The sequence below is a fragment of the Rattus norvegicus genome, chromosome 10 (assembly GCF_021556685.1).
Source record: "Rattus norvegicus strain SHRSP/BbbUtx chromosome 10, alternate assembly SHRSP_T2T, whole genome shotgun sequence".
NCBI classification, from domain to species: Eukaryota; Metazoa; Chordata; class Mammalia; order Rodentia; family Muridae; genus Rattus; species Rattus norvegicus.
The window spans coordinates 75,017,501-75,041,075 of NC_141543.1; the positions used below are offsets into that span (position 1 = coordinate 75,017,501).

Genomic DNA, 23,575 nt, shown 5'->3' on the forward strand with positions numbered 1-23,575 from the left:
GAGCATGAGCTTCTTATCAAGATAGACAGTGGGTGATTTTGTTTTAAAAATCTGAGGCAAGGATTTACTCTGCAGCCCGGGCTGGTCGCAGACTTGGCATTTCTTTCCTCCATTTGCTGAATGCTGGGGTTGCAGCTGTGTGTCACTATATTTCCCTGAACTTGACTTTGTAAAAATAGTGTTATTACCTTCTGAATATGTAGTCTAATTCTTTCGGAATTACCATGTTCCCTCCTAGAGAGAAGAAGCAAACACTAACTTTGAAGGGAAATGTTTGAAAACTACTGCTTTAGGTGATTCTTTAATATGTGGTTTAAAATCAGAATCTCTAACAAAAGATACAGAAATTATCCTACTAATTTTATTTTTAAATTATGCCATTTATTCTTTGGTTATTGAGAATAGCCTCTGTCCTCGCCATAGTTTTGCTGTCATGTATGCTTTCCTCATTAGTTCGTTTGTGTTTTTAGAATACATTAAGATGGCGGATCACTATGTTCCAGTGCCTGGAGGAGCAAACAACAACAATTATGCAAATGTGGAATTGATTCTTGATATTGCGAAAAGGATACCTGTACAGGTAAGGACCTTCGCGAAGCAAGCCCACACATTTCACACTTAGTCAGAAGGGTGGATTTGTGCCCAGAGAACTTAATGCAAAATCTCTTCTTGGCATTAAAAAAAGAAATAGTGGATCATTTTTATTTTATGTACATTGATGTTTTGCCTGCATGTGTGTGTATGTGAGGGTGTTGGATCCCTAGGAACTGGAGATACTGACAGTTGTGAGCTGTCAGGTGGGTGCTAGGGACTGAACTCAGGACCTCTGTAAGAGCACCTAGTGCTCTTAATTGCTGAACCATCTCTCCAGCCCTGGAAAAATGTGTAAATGCCTTTATATGAAATAATTAAAACAGACAAGGAAAGAAGACATGGAAAGGAAGGCATAATTAAAAATAAAGACAATAAAAATAGAATGTTGAGAAAGATTTTTCAGAATCTTTTTATTCTGTGAATCTCACCTCCAGGCCATCTCAAGTGAATACAAGAATATTTCCTAAAGAGTATCTAAGCTACAATATGGTGCTGCTTTAGAAAATTATTTCTTCTTCCACATCATGCCCTGAAGTTTAGAGTAAATACCGTAAAGCCCAATGAGGGGAAAGTCTCTAATGAAGTAGTTCTCACCCTTCCTGTGCTGGACCCTTTACTACAGTTCTTCATGTGGTGCTGGCCCAGCCGTAAATTACTTTGTTGCTACTTCATAACTCTAATTTTGCTACTGTTATGATGTAAATCTGTGTTTTCTAATGATCTTATGTGATCCCTGTGAAAATGTTGCTCCACCCCCAAAGAGGTTGAGACCCACAGATTGAGAACTACTGCTAGACTCTTGTGACTTTTCACCACTAGACAGGAAGGCAGAGTAGGGTGGCCAGACTGTGAAGATGGTCAGGGTTTCTTTAGAAAGTTCTAGAGAGCCTAGCTCAAAGGTTGTGAATTGCATTTCCTTTTTTTTTTCTTTTCTTTTTTTCAGAGCTGGGGACCGAACCCAGGGCCTTGTGCTTCTAGGCAAGCGCTCTACCACTGAGCTAAATCCCCAACCCCGTGAATTGCATTTCCTAAAGAGCAAGACTTATGCTTTTTTCTGATTCTGCTTGGTCTTGCCCTCTTGAAGGTTTTTTCTGTAATCAACTGCTTATTGTTATTCTGTGGAAGGAAGGTTTGCCAGCAGTTGGGCATGGCAGTTGAATTAACCACTGGGTTGCCGCAGAACTGTTGAACCACATCTAGGAGGGCTGGCCTGGATACAGTAAGGCAGTTTGTAGCTTCTGGGTATCACTATTAAGAATGATTCACATTGTTATTCTGCTGCAGGCAGTGTGGGCTGGCTGGGGTCATGCCTCCGAGAACCCCAAGCTCCCGGAGCTACTCTTAAAAAATGGCATTGCTTTCATGGGTAAGTTATGGGCTACTCTGTTCCTGTCCTTCTTGTGTTTTCTCCATATTCTACTTTGTAGTCTTACTTTCGTATGTTTTTAAAACAGTAAGCAACTCTTAGAATAATTTCTTCACGGGGGTTGGGGATTTAGCTCAGTGGTAGAGCGCTTGCCTAGCAAGCGCAAGGGCCTGGGTTCGGTCCCCAGCTCCGAAAAAAAAAGAAAAAAAAAAAAAGAATAATTTCTTCACCTTTTAAAAACTCCTTAATTAATTTACTTCTTTTTATTAAAATTACTTTTATTTTTTTACAGTCCAGTCATTACCCCCTTCCCGGTCTGTCCTCCCACAGTTCTTCATCCCATTTCTCTTCCGCCCAGTCTCCAAGAGGATGTCCCCCTTCCCCTGCTAGGCCTCCCCACATCCTGGGACTTCAAGACTCTCAAGAGTTAGGTGCATCTTCTCTCACTGAGGCCAGACCAGGCAGTCCTCTGCTGTGTATGTGTCGGGGCCTCAGACTAGCTAGTAAATGCTGCCTGGTTGGTGACTTACTGTCTGAGAGATCTCAGGGGCCTGGGTTAGTTGACTGCTGGTCCTCTTATGGGGTGGCACTTCTTCTCAGCTTCTTCCAGCCTTTTCCTAATTCAATCACAGGTTCCCTAACTTCAGTCCAATGATTGGGCATTAGTATCTGCATCTGCCAACTGCTTGTTGGGCTTCTACCTGAAGACCCAGCTATAGCACTCTTGGGCATGTTCTCCAAAGATGCCCCGCTGCACCACAGGGGCACGTGCTCCACTGTGTTCATAATTTAGTTAAGACAGGATTTCTCTGTATAACCCTGGCTGTCCTGGAACTTTAGACCAGGCTAGCCTCAAACTCAGAGATCTGTCTGCCTCTGCCTCCCAAGGCAATACCACCAATACCTGGCATCCCTTAATTTCTTAAGTTGTTCCTGTTTTTTTTTTTTTTTTTTTTTTTAACTTGATGGTGTTTTCTGTTACTGAGTCCTTTAGTATGAGATACGAAAAAGACTGATTTTGAAACACTATTTAAAAACTTTGCCATTAACATTAAGATAACATGTAGAAAAAGGATCAGTTTTTGATAGTAAAAGTAACTAACTCTTAGGATAACCTAGCAGTGAATCAGACCCTATATTTATATGTATTTATATATTATATATTTTCATATATTAGATGATATATTCTACCCTTGAAATATATTTTGTTCTGCTTTTCTCCTTTTATCATAGCAAAAGGAAAAATGCAGGTTACATGGATATGGTTATTTCTGTGTCAGGGCCCTTCCACAATGCTAAGGGGGCTTTGTGAGGATTATTAAAGGGGGAAAAATCTCTTTGTTAGGTTTCCTAAGACCAACTAAGGTATATTTCAAATGTAAACCCTAACATTTTACCAGCTTTACTTTGCTTTAGAGAAATGACTTTTTTTACTTGGTTAATGTGGAGCTCAATTCACAAAAATTGTATTTTTCAGAAATTGAAAGATAGAATTTCGATATATTGGGCTTCCCTGTGTACAACATTGGATTCTAGAAACAATGTAAAGATGAGTGAACATAGTGGTCACCATATGCCATAAGTGGGACGAAACAAATATAAAAATAATTACAAGACCAAATATATGCACCAGAAGGAGGCAGAGATTCTGCTGTTAAGTCTCCTTTCTTGTCTTGCTTTAGGCCCTCCGAGTCAGGCCATGTGGGCGTTGGGGGATAAGATTGCATCGTCTATTGTGGCTCAAACTGCAGGTATCCCCACTCTTCCCTGGAGTGGCAGTGGTAAGACATTATTTCTTGCTTTTTTGTTCGTTAATTTTTTGTATGTGTATGTGATGTCTGTGTGTGCGCACATTTTACACACACACACACACACACACACACACACACGCATACACATGCATATGTGCAGGTCAGAAGTGGAGACCAAAGTGTCAAAGGCCTTCCTTCTCCATTCTCTATTTCTTGAGGAATTCTCTTGGTCAACCTCGTACTTCCTGATTCAGCTGTTCTAGCTAGCCAGCCTTTCCCGGTCTCTCACCTGTCTCTGCCTTCTGAGTGTTGTGATTATAGGCAGCCACTGTATCTTCCTGTCTTTTGGGTTTTGAAGATCTGAACTCTGAACCTCACACTAAGTCATCTCTCTAACCTCCTTCTTTATATCATAAGGTATGAGAGGATAAGTAGAATATGTGGCCTGGGCTTAAGCTGAACCACATTACTCGACTGAATCGAGATACTTGGTAAGAAATAGAATGTCTACTGGGGTGTGGGGTGGGGGCTGGGAGAGTAGGCTGTGGCTGGTGGCACACATCTTTGAGCCCAGCATTCAAGAGACCGGAGCAGGCAGATCCTCTGAGTTTAAGGCCAGCCTGGTCTACATAGTTCCAGGACAGCCAGGGTTTTTTGAGAGACCCTACCTCAAAAATAGATAGATAGATAGATAGATAGATAGATAGATAGATAGATACATACATACATACATACATACATACATACATACATACATATTTTTAGAAATAAAAGAATATAGTTATCAATGGTTGGGAAGATGGCTCAGTGGTTAATACAGTTTTCTGTTCTTCCAGGGGATCCAAGTTCAGTTCTCTGCACCCACACTAGGCAGTTCACAGGCAGCTCAACAGGTGGATCTCTGTGAGTTCAAGGTCATCCTGGTCTACAGAGTGAGTTCCAGGACAGCCAGGACTACACAGAGAAACCCTGTCTCGAAAAACAAACAAACAGAAGAAAGAAAATCTCTTAGTGTAATACTGTGCTTTTTATCATAGTTAAGAATATAAGTTGAATATTAGGTCCAGCTACTAAACTGATATGGAATGATCAATTAACTTGATTTGGAGACACTCCTGGAAACACATTTTGGTAGGGGTTGGGGTAGGTTCTCAGCATTCTCAGGGGCAGGCTTGTTAGATGACATAAGCAGCAGTGCCTGAGGAGTAATGTGGTTCACTAGCAAGAACCTTGATCCTTAGATGTGTCCTGCCTGCCAGTGTTTTGTGTAGATGCAAAAGATGGGGTCAGTGGTCACCTTCATCTCAAACGGAGGGGTAAAAAGAAAAATTGAGGGGCTGGGGATTTAGCTCAGTGGTAGAGCGCTTACCTAGGAAGCGCAAGGCCCTGGATTCGGTCCCCAGCTCCGAAAAAAAGAACCAAAAAAAAAGAAGAAAAAAAGAAAAATTGAGAAATGATTTATTTTTGCCAATTCTTTGGAGTTTTTTAAAAGTAATAATAATAATATGAACTTCACCCTTTTTTCACTCACACACAAAGAACACAATAAAATCTTCTAAAAATAGGATTGACCATTGTCTTGAGGCTGAAAGGATTTGAACCCTTCTTCTTCTGGCTCTCCAGGGAGAGGATTGCCATATCCTCTCCAGACCTGCTGGGTCAAATGGTTTAAAAGGTTGAATTTGTTCTTGTTTGAATGGAGAGACTGTAGTGTTCCCCTTGGAGCTGAATGCAAAGACGTTCAGGGAGCATAGCCTCATGACTCTGCTGAGACCAATAAAACCGCCATTCCCATTTCCAAAGGGTCGTAAAGACTGAATTATTTCTCAGACCTCTGGCCCCAGAGCGGGCCTCAAAACATTGAAGGTAGTTTGCCTGTGTGTTGCCATGAGAAATCTGCCATGCTTTTCTCTTTTCCCCTTCCCTCTGCTCCCACCCCAATCCTTGCATTTGTGTGACTAAGTCCCTGCTCACTGTCCTGGCTCTCTCTAGTGTGAGCACCCAAATTCTAGCCCATGTTACAGCTGAACACTACCATCTCCAAGAACTGGTCGAGGCTTTACTGTATCTTCCTAACCCCTCCCCAATTCGCCTTTAATTTTGGCAAATACAATAGCTTTTTTTTAAAAGATTTATTTATTTATTTATTTATTTTTACATATGAGTGCTCTATCAGCATTGTACACCTGTAGGCCAGAAGACGGCATCCGCTTCTGTTATAGATGGATGTGAGCCACTGTGGTTGCTGGGAATTGAACTCAGGACTGGAAGAACAGATCATCTCTCTATTTCCAGTACAATAAGTTTTAACAGAAGGTATCACGTAGCCAAGTGTGTGGAACATGTTAGTAATCTGTGCAATCAGGAAGCAGAGGCAGGAGGATTGCAAGTTAAAGACCAGTCTCCACTACATATGAAGTATGAGTCCAGTGCAGACTACATATCCTTTTTAAGAGGGGGCAGAAAATTGGCGTGAGCTCTCATACATGGTCTCACACCATTATTGTCTATTGTAGGTCTTCGAGTGGATTGGCAAGAAAATGATTTTTCGAAACGCATCTTAAATGTTCCACAGGATCTGTATGAGAAAGGCTATGTGAAGGATGTGGATGATGGACTGAAGGTAAGTTATTGATTCTGGGGCGGTCAGTTCTAATTACAAATACAGGGATTCGAAGGCAGTTCATGACATGCTAACGGGAGAGTTGTAAGGACAGGATAAATATTTTTTTTTTTTTCTTTTTTCCGGAGCTGGGGACCGAACCCAGGGCCTTGTGCTTGCTAGGCAAGTGCTCTACCACTGAGCTAAATCCCCAACCCCAGGATAAATATTTCTTAAGTATGGAGTGAGAAAGTGACTTTAAACTTAAATAATTTACTTTTGAAGAGGACTGGTGGTCTGCAGAGCAAGTCTTGGGAGGTTAATTGGGTTTCAGGAGGCACTGATTCTTCCTCTCCAGCAGCTGTTAGTGTGTGAGAGATGGCCAACACCATCCCCTCCCCTGTGAACTCAAAACCGAGAAGGTAGGCAGCTAGGTTGTTACAGAGCTATTTGTAAAAAAATGGCTCATGTGTACTGCAACAATGAAATTGTTAGGATGAACGGAGAGTTAGCTAACGGCTCTTCCCTCACACCTGGTGATTGGTGGTGCTGAGTAACCAGACTTCCCTCCATAGAGAGAGAGCTTTTATCATTTCGCTTATTCCATGGCTGAGAGCTCACAAGGAGCCTATGTTCTGTGTGGTGGGCTGATACCACTCTAACTATTAGCCATCTCCGTAGAAATGTGACCCCCACCATCACCCTTTATTACCTTATAGTTCCCTCCAGTTTGTTTGTCTTTTACTTGTGAACTAGTTAGCCTCAGTTATGCTTCTTGGATAATGCAAGAGGCGTCTTACGAAGATCGGCTATTTTAGTCTGGCTTGAATAGTGTTGATTCAGGAGGACGCTCAACAGTCAGTTGGGTTTGTTCTATTGTTTGTTGTTGAAGTTAATCATCCTATAATTTTAATGAGCAATATCCTAATACACTTACATTTCTAAAATGCTGTGTGCTGTAATTTTTTAAAGAGTACATTTCCAAATTTGCAAAAAGAAAAAGAACTAGTTATTTTGTTTATCAATTAAAAAGTTTGTTTTTTTCTGGTTATAACTATAAAAAGTCTAGAGATAGTGATGAAACCCTCCATTAAGAAACCATCTTTAATCCCAGCACTCATGTGAGCAGCCTAGACTACAGAGCAAGTTCCAGGGCAGCCAAGGATCTACAAAGAAACCATGTCTTGAATACCATACCCTCCCAAAAAAGAAGTCAGCTCTGTTAATTTAATCATTTATTTTCTTTTAGCTCTGTTTTGTTCTGTTTTGTGTCAAGAGTTTCATTCTGTAGCCCAGGCTAATCTGAAACTCACTGTATAGACTGTTGGCCTCAGATTCATGTCCTCCTGCTTCAGCCTACAAGGTGCTGGGCTTACAGGCTAGTGCCACAATTCCCTGCACACGAATTTTCTAAAAGGTCTGCCTTCCTGGCTTCTAAAAGCCAGGTCTAAAAGCAGGTCATCTTTTGTTTTTTCTCTTCAACACTTTTTTTTTTTGTATAGGTATTTGTCTGCATGTATATCTGCACATCAGGTGTGTGCATTGCCCATGAACGCAGTGGGAGGCATTGTAACTGGAGTAACACATGGCTGTGAGCCATCACGTGGGTGCTGGTAATCAAATTCTCAGTCCTCTAGGAGAGTAGCCAGTGCTTCTAACCGCTGAGCCATCTTTCCAGGCTCCGACCCCTAACCCTAAACTCTCTTTTGAAGGAAATGGATTATGTACACTCCACAGGACAGTGAGCCCGGAAGTAGCTAGTGCTGTCTGTCTGTACCATTCCCTCTGATTACCACCTGATGCCAATTGATAAACTTTACCTTCCTATTCAGTTTGTTTGTGTGAGAACAGGCAAGAATCGGTAAAGGACTCTAAGTGGGCAATCTACTGATATAAGTTAAAATTTAGGTTTTTAGGGGGGCTGGTTATGTGTGGTGGTACAGTCTTTTAATCTTAGTACTTGGAAGACTGGGGCAAAAGGATCACCGTGAACGTAAGGCCAGCCTGTGCTACATAGTTAAAGGCCAGGCTGGGACGGAGAGCTAAAGTTCTTTCTCAAAAAGACACTTTTCTGATCATACTTTCAAAAGCTATCCTTACAATGTTGCAAAATCTTGAAAATCTGGAATATTTTCATAAAAGAATGATTTGGTTATTTAAAATTTTTAGTAACTCAATTTACTTTAATATGGCTTTATTTTTTTTCCCATGACATTATATACAAAAGCTGCCTTATTTCTTCTGATAACTACATTGCCTAGCCATTCTGACAGCCCCAGTAACCTTTTAAGAAGACCTCATATAAGCTATCCATTCTGGCATAGCTTCAAGCCACATGTACATAAGACTTGGTAAGTCAGAACTTACCAAGTATCCAGAATTTTTTCTTCTGACTTTACCCTTTATTAAAGATAGCAAAATCTCAAAATATTATCAGAATTAGTCAGAAAACCAATTTTAGCTTGAATTTGAGCTAACTTAGCATATGAAACTGAAGAGGAGACAGGAGTTTCAGGAACATGTGAGCTGCATAGTATGTAGGGCTGCAGGATTTATTTATTTTTGAGACAGGGTCTCTCTACATAACCCTGACTGTCCTGGAATTCACTATGTAGACCAGGCTTGCCTCAAAGTCACAGAGATGTCTGCTTCTTCCTCTCAAGTGCTGGGATCAAAGGCACGCCTGGCTAGTGACTTTCCCCCCTTCTTTCTTTCCTCTTTTTTCTTTTCTTTCCCTCCTTCCCTTCCTTTTTTCCTTTTTCCTTCCTCCCTTCTTCTTTTCTTTCCTTACTTCCTTCCTGTTTTGTTCCCTTTGTGTAGCCTTAGCTATCCTAGAACTCTCTATGTAGATCAGGCTAGCTTTGAACTCAGAGATATACCTGCCTCTGCCTGTTGAGTACTGGGATTAAAGGCGCGTGCCATTATGCCTAGCTCTTCAGTGACTTATTCTTAAATGGAGAAAATATTAATTCTTTTCTGTACTAATATAAATGTTTTTCTTCTTTTTTTTTTTTTTTTTTTTTCCTGAAGGCAGCCGAGGAGGTTGGCTATCCAGTGATGATCAAGGCCTCAGAGGGAGGAGGAGGGAAGGGAATCAGAAAAGTTAACAATGCAGATGACTTCCCTAACCTCTTCAGACAGGTAGAGTACAAGTTGATTTTGCTTGTTTTAGCTGCCATGTATATCAGGGATGAGTGATTTAATTTATCCTGTACCTTAGATATATAGAAAATGTCAAGTTTTTATTTTTATGTATATGTAATCTAAACTTTGTCCATAGTCTTTACCTGATTATTCATAGGAATGGAGGTAAGAATTAATGAGGTATCTAATTTAATGTAATTCTGTTCACTTATGTAATTCAAGCACTAGTTTTTCTAATGTAGACGATAGCTCTTCTCTGCATGGTATGTGCTGCTCACAGTATCTTATGGCAAGAAGAGACAGTGTTCTTACACTCCGTGTTGTTTTGATATTGTAGGTAAGGGTGGGATGATCCTCATCAGTCTGCCTGTGTGTTGGCCATACTCTCTGATAGGCTTTACTTATGTCTTGCAAAGTTGGCTGGAGTCCCTTGAGTTTCTACCATGTCTTCTGTCTTCTTGGCCAGCAGCCCATACCCTTGTCTATGCTGTGAGATCATCCCACCCTTGCATAGGAACCTAATGGGATGGGTGCCTCAGAGAGCTTATCCCATGGTTTCTCTGCCTTAGCCTTGCTTGATGTGGCCATTACTATAGGTGATGTAGAAGGGGAGGCAGAATTCTTCATTGCTCTGCCCTACGAGTTACCTTCGCATGCTTGATTTTTCTTCTTCTTTTTTCTTTTTTTCTCTTCTACCAATACTCAGGGAAATATGTGTCAGAAAAAAGAAAACTGGGCATAGCTCTTACCTTGTCATGTTGCTAGCCCTTCTTCTCATACGTCATCCCATCCTTTTGTGTAGATGCCCCTACTTACCTTTTACTTGCCCCACTCCCTTTTCAAAAACCATACAGTGGCAAATTTCTTGCTTGGTTATTAGGAAGTAAGAGGAAAAGCTATGATTTGATAAAGAAAATTAAAAATCTATTGTCTTACTACATTTTATTTTGAATGTAAGAAGTTTAATATTACCTGTCTTTTTCATTATGTTCCTTTTGTAAAGTTTAATTTTGTAGTTAAATTAATGTTTCATGGAGTTCTGTAAAAAGATTTGCTCTCCTAATGTAAAATTATTTTAATCAATGATAACACAGATATTTCATAACTGCATTGTAGTTTGGAATTAAGTATATGAAGACTCTCGAACACTAAGAATTTGTTTTATGTGAAAGTCCCTAATTTCTCATAATAGCCAGCTAAAGCAATCTTTCCATTTAAAAAAAGCAACCAAAACTGCTGAGTCATGGAGCTGATTTCATTGTTTAGGAGGTAGAATATTTGCTTTGCATGCAGGATGCTTTAGGTTCAAGTCCTGGTTCTGTATAAACCATTCTTGGTGGTGTATACCTGTGTTCTAAGCAACGATGTATACACTCAGGCACTTGCATGCACACACACACACACACACACACACACACACACACACACACACACGAGATGAGATTAAACATGTTCAAGGTGGTATCATCAAAGAGTTAGGATCAGAAGTTAAGGTCATTCTTGTCTTAGTTAAATAGTGTAGTGAGCAGAAAAGGAAAACTTGGTTTTATTATATATATATATGTACACACATACATGCATGCATATATACTCACCTTCAAAGTCTGTTTGAAGAGTTGGGAAGTTTTTCAAGATAGTAAAGAATTATAAAAAAATGGGTAGTGGTGGACATTTAATCTCAGCACTCAGGAGGCAGGGGCAGGTTGATCTCTAAATTCAAGGCCAAGCCGACAGATCAAGTTCCAGGACAGCCAAAGCTATACAGAAGAACTCATCTCAAAAAACCAACAACAATCAAAACAAAATAAAACAAAGACCAAAACCAAGAATTATAAGAGGAGAAAAATATTCAGAGGTGAGTCTGGGAATTGAAGATTTTCTTTTTCCCACAAAGATACCTTCCAGTTCAAGATACAACAACCAGCTTGGGACGTTAGCTTCCATACCAACACCAGCACTCAGGAGTCTGAAGCAGGAGGCTGTTACCTTAGGGGCAGCCTTGACTACATAGTAGGAACTTACCTCAAAAAACAGCCTCTTCCTCAAAGAGAAAGGAAAAAACTCTACAAAATGGTTAGAATTTTCATTTGTCTTATAAGACTAAGAAGATGAAATTTAGACTTTAATGATGGTTGAACAAGTAGTTTTGGAGGCTCCAAGGACTCTTATATTTATATTGGGATCCTAAAGGACTGGAGGAAGAGTGAACAAGAAGTAGACCAACCCTCATAGGAAGAACTAAAGCTCAGATTCAGAGCACTCAGTTTGATTTAGGTATTATGTTTACAATTGTCAGTACTTCTACAACTCTGTGTGCTCAAAGCAAATGCCCATCCTCTTCAGAGGAAGATTATATATAGAACTTCAAATTATTACTAAGTTTTCATGTGGTATATAAAACACAATTAAAAGTAAGTAGGTATATAAAGTGCATGATTCAAAACCAGGAACAAAAGTCAGCAGAAACAGATCCAAAGAGGAATTCGATAATAGAGCTGTCAGGCAAGGACCTTGGAGTAACTATGCCTAGTACATTTAAGAAAGTTAAAGACAACGCTGAGAATTTTGGCAGAGAATTAGAAATCATAAAAAAAAGAAACATCCTAATACTGAAAATGCAGTAACTGAAATTAAGACATCGTATAAGAATTAAATAGCATATTAGATAAAGGAAGAATCAGTCTTTGGAAAATAGAAGAAAATTTAGACTCAAGAATAAAAAGAGACAAAAAGACCAAAAAATACAGAAAAGAACAATGCATTAGTTGCAGAGATGACCATGAAAGCATCTGTATATGATTTTTACTCTACAGTATATGACCGTCTCTCATCATCAAGAAGAGAAATCCTCTTCTTCACTCTTTGAGTCCCAACCGTTCTTTCAATTTATTTTGAACAACAAAAGGAAGCAGAAAGTCTGAAGCTTACATTTCAAGTGATCATGAAGTTCATATACCTTGCCTAATTGGAATGAGCCCTCCACTGTCCCATGTGGAATCCATTCTACCTACTAGAGAAAGAGAAACCATATGAAGCAGAAAAGAGTCCTTTCAGCTAAGGCCTCTGAATCCTACTAGGTGTCTGTCAGCACCGTATTTGATTATGTCAGTGGGTCTTTATAGACAATCAAACCCTAGTTGAGCTGCTAGGTAACAACAGTGCTTAGTTGTAGGTTTACCAGCTAAGTCCAGCTCAAAAAACTGTCACTACGCTTTTTTTCTGTATTGTTTTTAAGTCTGCTAGCTAAAGCCATTGGCCAGTCATAGGATGCTTGCCTAGCATACGTTAGGCCCTAGAGTCAATCCCTAGTACTGCCAAACAAACAAACAAACAAACAAACAAACAAACAAACACAATAAAGGGAAACTACTGTAAATTCATGAGGGACACAGGACTTGATAGCAAAAGGTATGATGCTACCATGAAACAGGTGACCCTGCCTTTAGCTAATTAGCTCATGGGCTAAATATTCTGAGAAGGGTGTGGATAATGTTGTAGGGACAGTGAGAACACTACTAATGGGGCTAGAAAATAGTAGAGTATTAATTCAATTATTAATTGAATTTGAAAAGAAGATGGCCCATGTTCTGTAGTAATGGGATAATTGGCAAAAACTTTTATCTGAGATAACTTAAAAGATAATGTAATTCAGAGCTGGAGAGATGACTTTGCTGTTTACAACATATACTGCTCTTGTAGAGTACCAGAGTTCAGTTCCCAGCACTATTTGGTGAGTGACAACTGCCTGTAATTCTAGCTCAGGGACATCTGATGCCTTCGTCTGGCCTCTTGGACTCTCGTGCATATACTATCACACATATCACACATATAGTTAAATAATAACAACAGCAATAATAATAATTTAAAAAACTTAAAAATATAATGTAATTCATCAAGTCATGAATCTGATTAAGAAGATCTCAAAACAAAATATTAAAAGTGTCTATTAATGCTGAATATAAGTATAAAAGATGAGTGGCTGGGAGTGCACCTCAGTTGATAACATGCTTATTTTAGCATGCACGAGGTTCCAGGTTTGATTCCCGGCATCACATAAACTGTGTGTGGTTGTAGATGCCTGTACTCTCAGCATTCAAGGAAGCAAAAGAGGATTAGGAGTTCTAGGTCATCCTCAGATACATACTGAGTTTGAACCCAGCCTGGCTACTTGAGACACTGTCTCAAAAGCAGAAGGGGCTGGAGAATGGCTCAGAGTTAAGAGCACTGACTTCTTTCCCAGAGGCTTGGCTTTGCTTTGCAGCACTCACGTGGTAGCTCACAGCCAGTCTCAGGGGATCTCATGCCTCTACTTGCCCTTCTCAAACAACAGGCATGCATGCGGTGCATAGGCATAAATGCAAGCAAAACATCCACATGCATAAAATCCCTAAAAATTTTTAAAAATAAATAAATTTCTGTTCTTTGAGTAAGGGAAACCAACAACATATACCTTATTTGGATTTTAAGACCGCTGTGAAACCAGCAACCACCAAGTGTCTCCAATCCTTCCCATTTGAACAAGAAACACAGTTCTTCCTCCCAATTGCATCCTTAAGCATGGGGTTTGGAGCAGATAACTTGTCTCTTTAGTTCTCAGGTCTTTGGATGAAGAGGCTGTGACTGAGGAGCTGAAGGGAAGGGGACTCTTGTTTCTGGACATGAGTCATGAGAGCAGTGAAGGTCAAGCCTGATGACCTGATTGCATGAGACTTTGGGGGTCTGGGGAGGGGTGAGTCTAACTTGCATGTGGGAGGTATGTCAATTATTGTGGCCACAAGGTGGACCATAGTACATTGTTTGCAGAGATGGCCGCAATAACTCCTCCCATTCCTATATGTACACCCTTTGCAATGTGACTTTGCCTTTCTTCCCATGAAGAGGTGGCATCTCTTTCCTCACTTTTTGGCTTATCACCCTTTTTTGTGGTTTGCTTAGACCACCGTTAGTTGGCCAAAGTGATGTACATATATTGGAGCCGAGACGTCAAGAAGACATGCGTCTTTGCCCTCACCCTCTAAGGACGTTGTTAAAGAAGCTTGGTCTATGCTGTGTACTGTACTGAAAAGTCCATTGGAGGATGAGAGACCACGTCCAGCAGAAATGAGCACATTCCCTTGAGGCTGTCTACACTTTCAGTCAGCACTAATCCCTAGACTTGGGAAGGAGAGCACCTGAGTGACCAGATGGTATTCCCATGATTGCAAGAAGCACAAGAACCGAGAAGCTGACCATCTGGAGCACGTTGAGAAGTTGACATTTTCAGCAGGCCACAGAGTTTGAAGTATCTTTTGTAGATAGCAAACTGAAGTAGAAAAGCTAGAGTATACAGACACAGGGTAAGCTGATGGTCTCTAGTATCATGCCTTTTAAGACTCACAGATGAGGAAGAGAATGGAACAGCAATAGTTGAAGAAATACTGGAGCAGAAGGCTGCATCTGAAGAGATAATGTCCAAGAATTTTTTTCAAACTAATAAAAGCTGCCAAGCTCAAATAACAAAAAAACCCTGTTGAGCCTCAGGCATGCTGAGTACAAGGAAAACCACATCTAAGCTTATTAATAAATCTGCCTGCCTCCCCCAACACATACCTCCCCTGCCCCTCACCCCCCCCCTCTCTCTCTCTCACACACACACACACACACACACACACACACACACACACACACCACATGAAAAAGAAAAGAAAAAGACAGACAGACACTTACATACAATCTGAAAGCTGTCGGAGCATAAAGATTACTTTCAAAAGGCTAAGACGATTAACAGTTAACAGGCATGGAGTCACACAGCTTCAATTCTGCACAGGGGACACAGAAGGAAAAGCAGGTGGATCTCAGGGCTACACAGTGAGATTCTAGAAGGGGATAAAAGAGGAAGAGGAGGAGGAGAAAGAAGGAGAAGGAAAAGAAGGAAGGAGGAGGAGGAAGAAGAAGATAAAGGAGAAGGAGGAGGAGGAAGAGGAGGAGGAGGAGCAATAGTTAAAATCTCAGTAGACATTCTGGAAACTAGAAAACATTGAGATATATTTGAAATGCAGAAGTAATTGGTAATTTAAGATTCTCGTGCCTACTGACAGTGTTTCTCACAACTCAGGATGGAAGACGTTTGACCTCAGCACTGTGTGATGTAATTAGGAAAGCAGCTAGTTAGGAGCAAGGTCCACATGTGTGTGATTGTCTGAGTGGATGGCAGTATTTTTGCCCTATTGTGGGATTTGGCTATGTATATGTTTCAAGTATTTTGTTTGCCATTTTAACATACTGGGTGTTTGATGTTTTCATATTCATTAATATGGGTGCTATAACTAAGAATGCAGCACATTAAAGATAGACAAAGGCATGGACTGTACTTTTGCTCTGTATTCCCACTGTTAACGTAGTCCCTGAATTTCTAGGCATCTGCTTATTGAAATCAAAGCAACGTTTTAATATAGAAAAAAATCCTTATTACATAAGAATCTTGTTTCCTTTTCTAACACAGGTTCAAGCTGAAGTCCCTGGATCACCTATATTTGTAATGAGATTAGCAAAACAGTCTCGTCATCTGGAGGTCCAGATTCTGGCGGATCAGTATGGCAATGCAATTTCTTTGTTTGGTCGTGACTGCTCTGTACAACGCAGGCATCAGAAGATCATTGAAGAAGCTCCTGCTGCTATTGCTACCCCAGCAGTATTTGAACACATGGAACAGGTGTGCCTATTAAATTCCTTCATTATTTTCCTACACAGACACACGCAGCTCAGATACTCTTACAGGAGTGGAAGAAATACAAGTCAGGACTCTAGATAATGGATAAGGTTTTTTCTTTTTCTGTAGAACATTTTATGTTATTCTTTTAGGAAAATTGTCAAGAAACTTACAAAGTCTAAATATAGTTAATACTTAAAAAGTATAAGAAAAGAGCCGTGAGGTTGTGGCACACATCTTTAATCCCAGCATGTGGAAGACATGGGCAGGTGGATCTTTCTGAGTTTGAGGATAGTATGGTCTACAGAGAAAGTTCCAGGGTGTCCAAAGCTACACAGAGAAACCCTGTTTTAACAAAACTAACTGATGGATGAATGGATGGATGGGTGGGTGGGTGGATGGATGGAAAATTAACATGCTATCTTGAGTAAGATAAATAAGAGAAGCATGTTAAGATCTTAACAAAGTTCATGAAATGCAGGTGGCTTGTCGTTTGTTGGATTGATTAACATCAAATACTGTGCCAGGTACAGTGACTCACTTAGGATTCCAGCCCTTGGGAGGCTGAGGTTGGAAGATGAAGAGTTCTAGGCTAGCCTGTGCTATATTGTGAGGCCTTGTCTAAAAAGAAGCTATCTGTAGCTGATTATTCAAATTCATTATCTTACAATGTCATCTAGGTATCTGTGAACTTAGGTATTTCATACTTTTGTATAAAGAATTTCTTGGGGGCTGGAGAGATGGCTCAGTGGTTAAGAACACTGACTGCTCTTCCAGAGGTCCTGAGTTCAATTCCCAGCAACCACATGGTGGCTCACAACCATCTGCAATGGGATCTGATGCCCTCTTCTGGTGTGTCTGAAGGCAGCTACCATGTACTTATATATAATAAATAAATAAATCTTAAAAACAAATAAATATAATAATTAAAAAAAGAATTTCTTTGTCACGAAGTGTGCCTTGGTCATAATTGTGCTTAGGGAAGTGAACATATTTTTTTGTTTTTGTTTTTGTTTTTTTTTGTTTTTTTTTTCCCGGAGCTGGGGATCGAACCCAGGGCCTTGCGCTTCCTAGGCAAGCGCTCTACCACTGAGCTAAATCCCCAACCCCTGTTTTTGTTTTTTTTAATGGAAGAATGGCTATCTTAGGGTTTTACTGCTGTGATCAGATACCATGACCAAGGCAAGTTTTATAAAGCACAACATTTAATTGGGGCTGGCTTACAGGTTCAGAAGTTCAGTCCATTATCATCAAGTTGGGTGCATGGCCGCATCCGAGTAGGCATGGGGCAGGAGCTGAGAGCTCTGCATCTTCATCTGAAGACGGCTGGCAGAACACTCACTTCCAGGCAGCTAGAGAGAGGGTCCTATAAGACATCTGAATTGATTCTGGGCATAGGTTTTCCCTGTTCAATTTCTGTAACATGGGTTTTTCAGACTGCCTCCTTTGGGTGAAGTTTCATAGCCTAATTCCTGCTGGTGAGGGATTAGAAGTACAAACATTAATTCGGACTTTAGTCACATATTTTGGAGGCCAGGCTTGTGGGCTGTTCAGAAATGTAATTCTCTCAATTATTTGGTAACCTTCCAGGCTGTTTACATATACTCAGCTTCCAGTTGGAATAATCAAATGCAGTAATTTCTTTTAGATGAAGAGTTTTATGTATCTTAGGTGGGGCTCAAATTCTGTATGTAGCTGAGGATAGTTTTGAACTTCTGATCCTCCTGCCTCACCTTCACCCCTCTCAGGGTATGTGTCACCACACCTGGTTTATGTGGTGCTAGGGATTTGAACCCAGAGCCTTGGGCATGCTAAGCAAGTACTCTGTCCACTAAAGTACAGCCATAGTCCTTATTACTTTTTCATACTTAGTTAATATGGAGCAAGCATTACATTTTGTAGGAAATAATCTATTAAATGTGTTCTATAACAAGGAGCTCACCTCCTAGCTTTCCAATCTGCAGTGTGTTTCCGTGTTAACCTTATTGCTAAACTAGCATCACAGATTTTATTTTTGAAAATAGCATCATTCCATCTGCAGTTCTAAATGAACATTCTGGTTAGGATACAGGTTAAATTACTATATAAAATAAAAAGATCCAAAAAATACAGTGACCCTATTTTGATTTGCCATTCTTTACATGTTCTTATCTACATGATTGAAATCTGATTTATATGTTATACATCTCACTTACCAGTCTCGAATCCTGTTGGTGAAGACATGGTCCCTATAGGAAATGAGTCACTAGCTACATGAGAGATTAGAAAACCCAATCTCTAGCTGGTGGAATGTTCCTAAGAACAGGAACATATTGGGAATCCTGGGAACTAGGAGTCATTGAGGAGTTTACCACCATCTTTGTTTGCCTTTGTGCCCTTTGGTCTAAAGGGAGACTGCTTATGATCTGATGCGAAAACACTCTTTTCTCCCACTTTTTCACCGAGTTTCTTATCTCGGGGCATTACATAGTAATTAGAGTGGGTATGATTTTCTTGAATGTGGGTCAGAATTTTGGGTGACTTATCTAAGTACCGGGTGGTTGACAACTAGCTGTATGTAAAGTGACACAGCAGCTGGACAAGTGATAGACTCACGGTGTCTCATCTTCCTAAAGTGTGCTGTAAAACTTGCCAAAATGGTTGGTTATGTGAGCGCTGGGACTGTGGAATACTTGTACAGCCAGGACGGAAGCTTCTACTTCTTGGAACTGAACCCTCGGCTACAGGTTGAACATCCTTGTACAGAGATGGTGGCTGATGTCAATCTTCCTGCAGCACAGCTCCAGGTGAGTCACCCTGACATGGACTCAAGTTAGAGCTGAGGGAATTTTAAGAAAAGTATAAATAAGCAAGAGCCTTACCTATTTTTATTTCTCATAAATTTTGATTATGTGGCATGGGTTAGTTTTCTGGTGTATCTTGCAGATAAACACAGTCAATAAACTGTTTTGAGAAGAAACTTTAAAATCAGTCTGCTCTGGGGCTGGAGAGATGGCTCTTTGGTTAAGAGTACTGGCAGAGGTCACAGATGGAGTCCCAATACCTACTTGGTGCACTGCACAACAGTCCGTCATCATGTTTCAGGGGATCTGTTGCCCTCTCCTGGCTTCTTCAGTCACTGCACGTGTTGTATAGATGTGTAGGTAAAACATTTATGCACATACTTATTTTTTTTAAAGACTTATTTATTTATTATATATAAGTACATGGTAGCTGTCTTCAGACACACCAGAAGAGGGCATCAGATCCCATTACAGATTGTTGTGAGCCACCATGTGGTTGCTGGGAATTGAACTCAGGACCTCTGGAAGAGCAGTCAGTGTTCTTAACCACTGAGCCATCTCTCTGGCCCTACACATACTTTTTTAATTAATAAAAAATTTAAAGAACAATTTGCTTTGTTTAATTATTTGCTTATAGTAAATTCTGTGACTTTGGTATTAGCTCCCGTTTTTAATTCTAGTTTATCTATTGAAACAACTCTGGATGAGGTGGACTGTAGTAGCATGTGTTGCAAAAATAGTATATAAAGTGGTAGCTATTAATTCTGTCATCTTCTTCCAGCCTGGGAAACAAATAGTATGGTAAAGAGTAGAAGCAAATGATAAGATTTTATATTATTTTGCCTGCTTTATTTCCACTCTAGGCTGGTCCATCCCTCTAAGTCAACCTGGTGGTCCCTGCTGTCTGGAGAGACTGTATTGATGCTGAATTTAGTATGGCAATTAATCAGCTAATCTCAAGAAGTCCTCTTATCTCAGGCTTCTGAGTAGCTAGCTGATAATCTTATATGACCTAGTTTTGGCTTATAATAAGAACATCTTGCAGGTTCCCACTGAAAAAGGGTTTTGTGGGTTTCTTTACATTTTTAAAAACATTTGTTTTTGTTATATGGATGTGCATGCCATAGCATGTATTTGGAAGGTAGAAAACAACTTTTGGGAGTTGGTTCTCTCCTCCCACCATAGGTTCTGGAGATTAAATTCAGGTCATTTGCCTTGGCAGTAAGTGACTTTATTTGTTGAACTATCTCATTGGCTCTTATTAGGGTATATTAATGTTATAAAATAACAGGCTTTTCCTGGGGTGCTGGCACATACCATTAATTCTAGTGCTCCAGGGACAGAGACAGACAGATCTCTGTGAGTTTAAGGTCAGCCTGGTCTGCATAGCAAGTTCTAGACCAGCCAGGTCTACCTAGTAAGACCTGGTCTCAGAACAAACAAGGTTTGACTATGGTGTTTTTATGCATGTTGATCATATCCCTTCTCAGTTAGTTCTCATGTCCTCCCTTTATAGGAGTAGCCACCCAAGTAAATGACTAAAGGTTTCTTTACTCTTTCCAGTGGTTTACAGCATGAGAGACAGCTATAGTGTTGTTAAGGGTTTTTACCTGTTTGAACTTCTTGCCTGTTTTAGATAATTTTATTCTCATCCCCCATGGAGAAATGACAGCAGAGGAAAATGTCTGTTGCAGTAGGAATTTGGAGACATTTTAGGAAAGGGGAATGATCCTAGCAAATAACCCTTAGCGATGTGTTCCATTTTATGTAACTTAGTTGTAGAATGCAGATTACAAAAGAATGCTTTAGTAGTAATTCCAAAATATGCGGACTCTTAGGTATTTTGATAGCTTCTCTCTGCTAAGAAAAGGGACTGTGGTAAATGACATGTGTCTTATTGCCTTTCAGATTGCCATGGGGATCCCTCTATTTAGGATCAAGGATATTCGTATGATGTATGGGGTATCTCCTTGGGGTGATGCTCCCATTGATTTTGAAAATTCTGCTCATGTTCCTTGCCCAAGGGGCCATGTGATTGCTGCTCGGATCACCAGTGAAAACCCAGATGAGGTAACCCTTCACTTAAAAGGTTTAATGTTAAGACAGGTGTCTGAAGGTGTGCTTTTAAAGTCTTGGACTGGGTTTTGAGAGGGAAATTTAGATGATTTTGAAAGTAGATGCATGATGGTTGCTGCATTGGCCATTTAATATCCCTTAAGTCACTCAGGGAGCATCCATGGGTCGTTGCTCTGGGCCTTGTGCACTATAGCTCTGGACCTTGGCTTGCATGGTTTTGGGTCAACTGTGCTTAATGAACCCAGAGCCTGAACACTGAGTATCAATGCTCTTTTCTCTGCCACTAAATGTAGTCTCTTTTGTTCTTCATCCTCTAACAGGGGTTTAAGCCCAGCTCTGGAACAGTTCAGGAACTTAATTTTCGCAGCAATAAGAATGTTTGGGGTTATTTCAGTGTTGCTGCTGCTGGGGGACTTCATGAATTTGCTGATTCTCAGTTCGGTCACTGCTTTTCCTGGGGAGAAAACAGAGAAGAAGCAATTTCGTGAGTATAATGGGATTTCATGCCTTTTGTTTAATAAAATGGCTAATTCTCAGTGAAGGTATTGACCATCTTTATCTGCTATGGAGAGCTTGTGTGAAGAAATACATATCGTGCTTGAATTCATGCTGTGCTCTGTTCTGTAGTATTTGGCAGATCTGTTTCTTTCTGAGTCTTTGCAAGGTGTTTACTTTTTGGTTTCATTTTGTTTTTGAAAGTGAAGTTATTTGCCTTAATGTTGGATTTGTTTTTGTTTTTACAATAATGGTAATATTACTGGGGAGAGGGCAGATTCTTGACCATGAATTTGGTATCAGGTAAGTTGTAGGTAGTATACAGTGCTCCTTAGGTTCTGCGTGTTCATCCAGGACCTCATTATATAGCTGTGAGCAACTCACACCATTCAATTTTCTAATTTGACAGGTAAAATTTACATGTGTGTATATAAAGGTATGTGTGTATATATACCTACACATATATGTAGCTATATATTTAATGGTATACCACATGCTGCTTTGATATATGTATGCCTTGTGGAATCAAGGTTTTGGCATTTTAATCACCTCATAGTCTTGCCATTTTTTATTTCTGGTGTTTCTGGTGCTAATCTTTTTTTTTTTTTTTTTTTTTTTTTTTTTTTTTTTTTTTTGGTGCTAATCTTTTAAACTATGCAATCTTAGCACTTTCCGATATTTAGTGTTATTGACCACCAGTCCCATGGTGTCCTGACATTTATTTATTTATTTTAAAGATTCACCTATTTATTTCATGTATGTGGGTACATTGTCGCTGTCTTCAGACACACCAGAACAGGGCATCAGGTCCCATTACAGATGATTGTGAGCCACCATGTGATTGCTGGGAATTGAACTCAGGACCTCTGGAGGAGCACTGAGCCATCTTTCCAGCCTGTATACTGACATTTAAAATAATAAAATCTTACTTGATTTATGAAAAGAGAATAAAATAATTATTCTAAAGTAGTCAATAGTTTACAAAAATATAAATGACATACTAAATATTAATATTCTGTTAATTATAAATATCAAATTATCAGCAGTTTTGCTTGCATAAAAGTTAGGCTTTAGGAAGTAATTTGATTAGTATATGTTTTAAAATATCTTTCCTAGATTCAAAAATCAGTTCATCTACCTCTTTGTATTCCTTCCCTGCTTTCCCTCCCCCCTTTTCCTCCCCACTTCCTCTTCTCTCTCCTGCTCCTTTTCCTTCCTTTCTGCTTTTCTTTGTGGTGCTAGAGATTGAACATAGGACTTAATGTGTGCGCTGCCACTGAGCTACCTTCAAACTTCTCTTTCTGTTTCAATTAAAGCTTTAATGGTGTGTTGCCAATGCCCCGATTTAATAGTATTTGCTTCCCCTTGCAGCTGCACACAGATAGGTATTCCCTTAGTATTTGTTAGTGTTCTTAAGAGATTGTGTTGTCGTTATTGCTATCAGATTTTTTTATTTAATTTTAGGTGTATGAATGTTTTCCCTGCGTGTTTGTATGCGAGCCGTGTGTGTGTGTGTGTGTGTGTGTGTGTGTGTGTGTGTGTGTGTGTGTGTGTGTGTGTGTATGTATGTACGTACAGCCTGCAGGAGTTTGTTTTTCCACCATGTGGATTCTGGGAATCGAACTTTGGTAATCAGCCTTGGCAGCAGGTGCCTTAACCCGTTAAGCCAGCTTGTAGAAGTTTCATGTGGCTACTTCACTTAACTGGGACATGAGTCGAGCATTTTAGACAGTTCCCCTTCCCTTGCTGTGTCTCATTTATGCTTCCAGGCTGGCCTCTATTGGCATTTTTGTTTCAGTCTTGATCAAGCAGACCATTGTATCTATTCTACAGGATATGTCCAAAGCCTTGGTCAGAATTCTCACTACTCCATTTTGGTCTGCTCTGTACAGTTCCCTATAGAAGAAAACAAACTCGGCCACTTTTTAGCATAGTCAGATAGTCTCTGCAATATATTTGCTTCCTGATACTGTACCAGAAGTTCTTTTTTCAGCTCAGAGCTTTCTTTGTGGCATGTGATCTGTACTCTTTGGTTGGCTGTTAGATCTTACTCTGTAATAGTCTTAGCCCACACAT

General features: G+C 40.0%; 1 protein-coding gene across 11 annotated transcripts in view; it reads left to right on the top strand.

Annotated features, from left to right (window-relative positions):
- Acaca (acetyl-CoA carboxylase alpha) overlaps positions 1-23,575 on the top strand; it is a 262,246-nt gene that overhangs the window by 91,791 nt on the left and 146,880 nt on the right. For all 11 annotated transcript variants that reach the window (XM_087574065.1, XM_087574066.1, XM_087574067.1 and 8 more), the window contains 9 exons: positions 471-580; positions 1,879-1,960; positions 3,643-3,741; positions 6,228-6,334; positions 9,344-9,454; positions 15,939-16,148; positions 18,761-18,931; positions 20,837-20,998; positions 21,325-21,488. In XM_087574065.1, the coding sequence (XP_087430191.1) occupies positions 471-580; positions 1,879-1,960; positions 3,643-3,741; positions 6,228-6,334; positions 9,344-9,454; positions 15,939-16,148; positions 18,761-18,931; positions 20,837-20,998; positions 21,325-21,488 (1,216 nt within the window). The remainder of the gene's footprint in view (positions 1-470; positions 581-1,878; positions 1,961-3,642; positions 3,742-6,227; positions 6,335-9,343; positions 9,455-15,938; positions 16,149-18,760; positions 18,932-20,836; positions 20,999-21,324; positions 21,489-23,575) is intronic.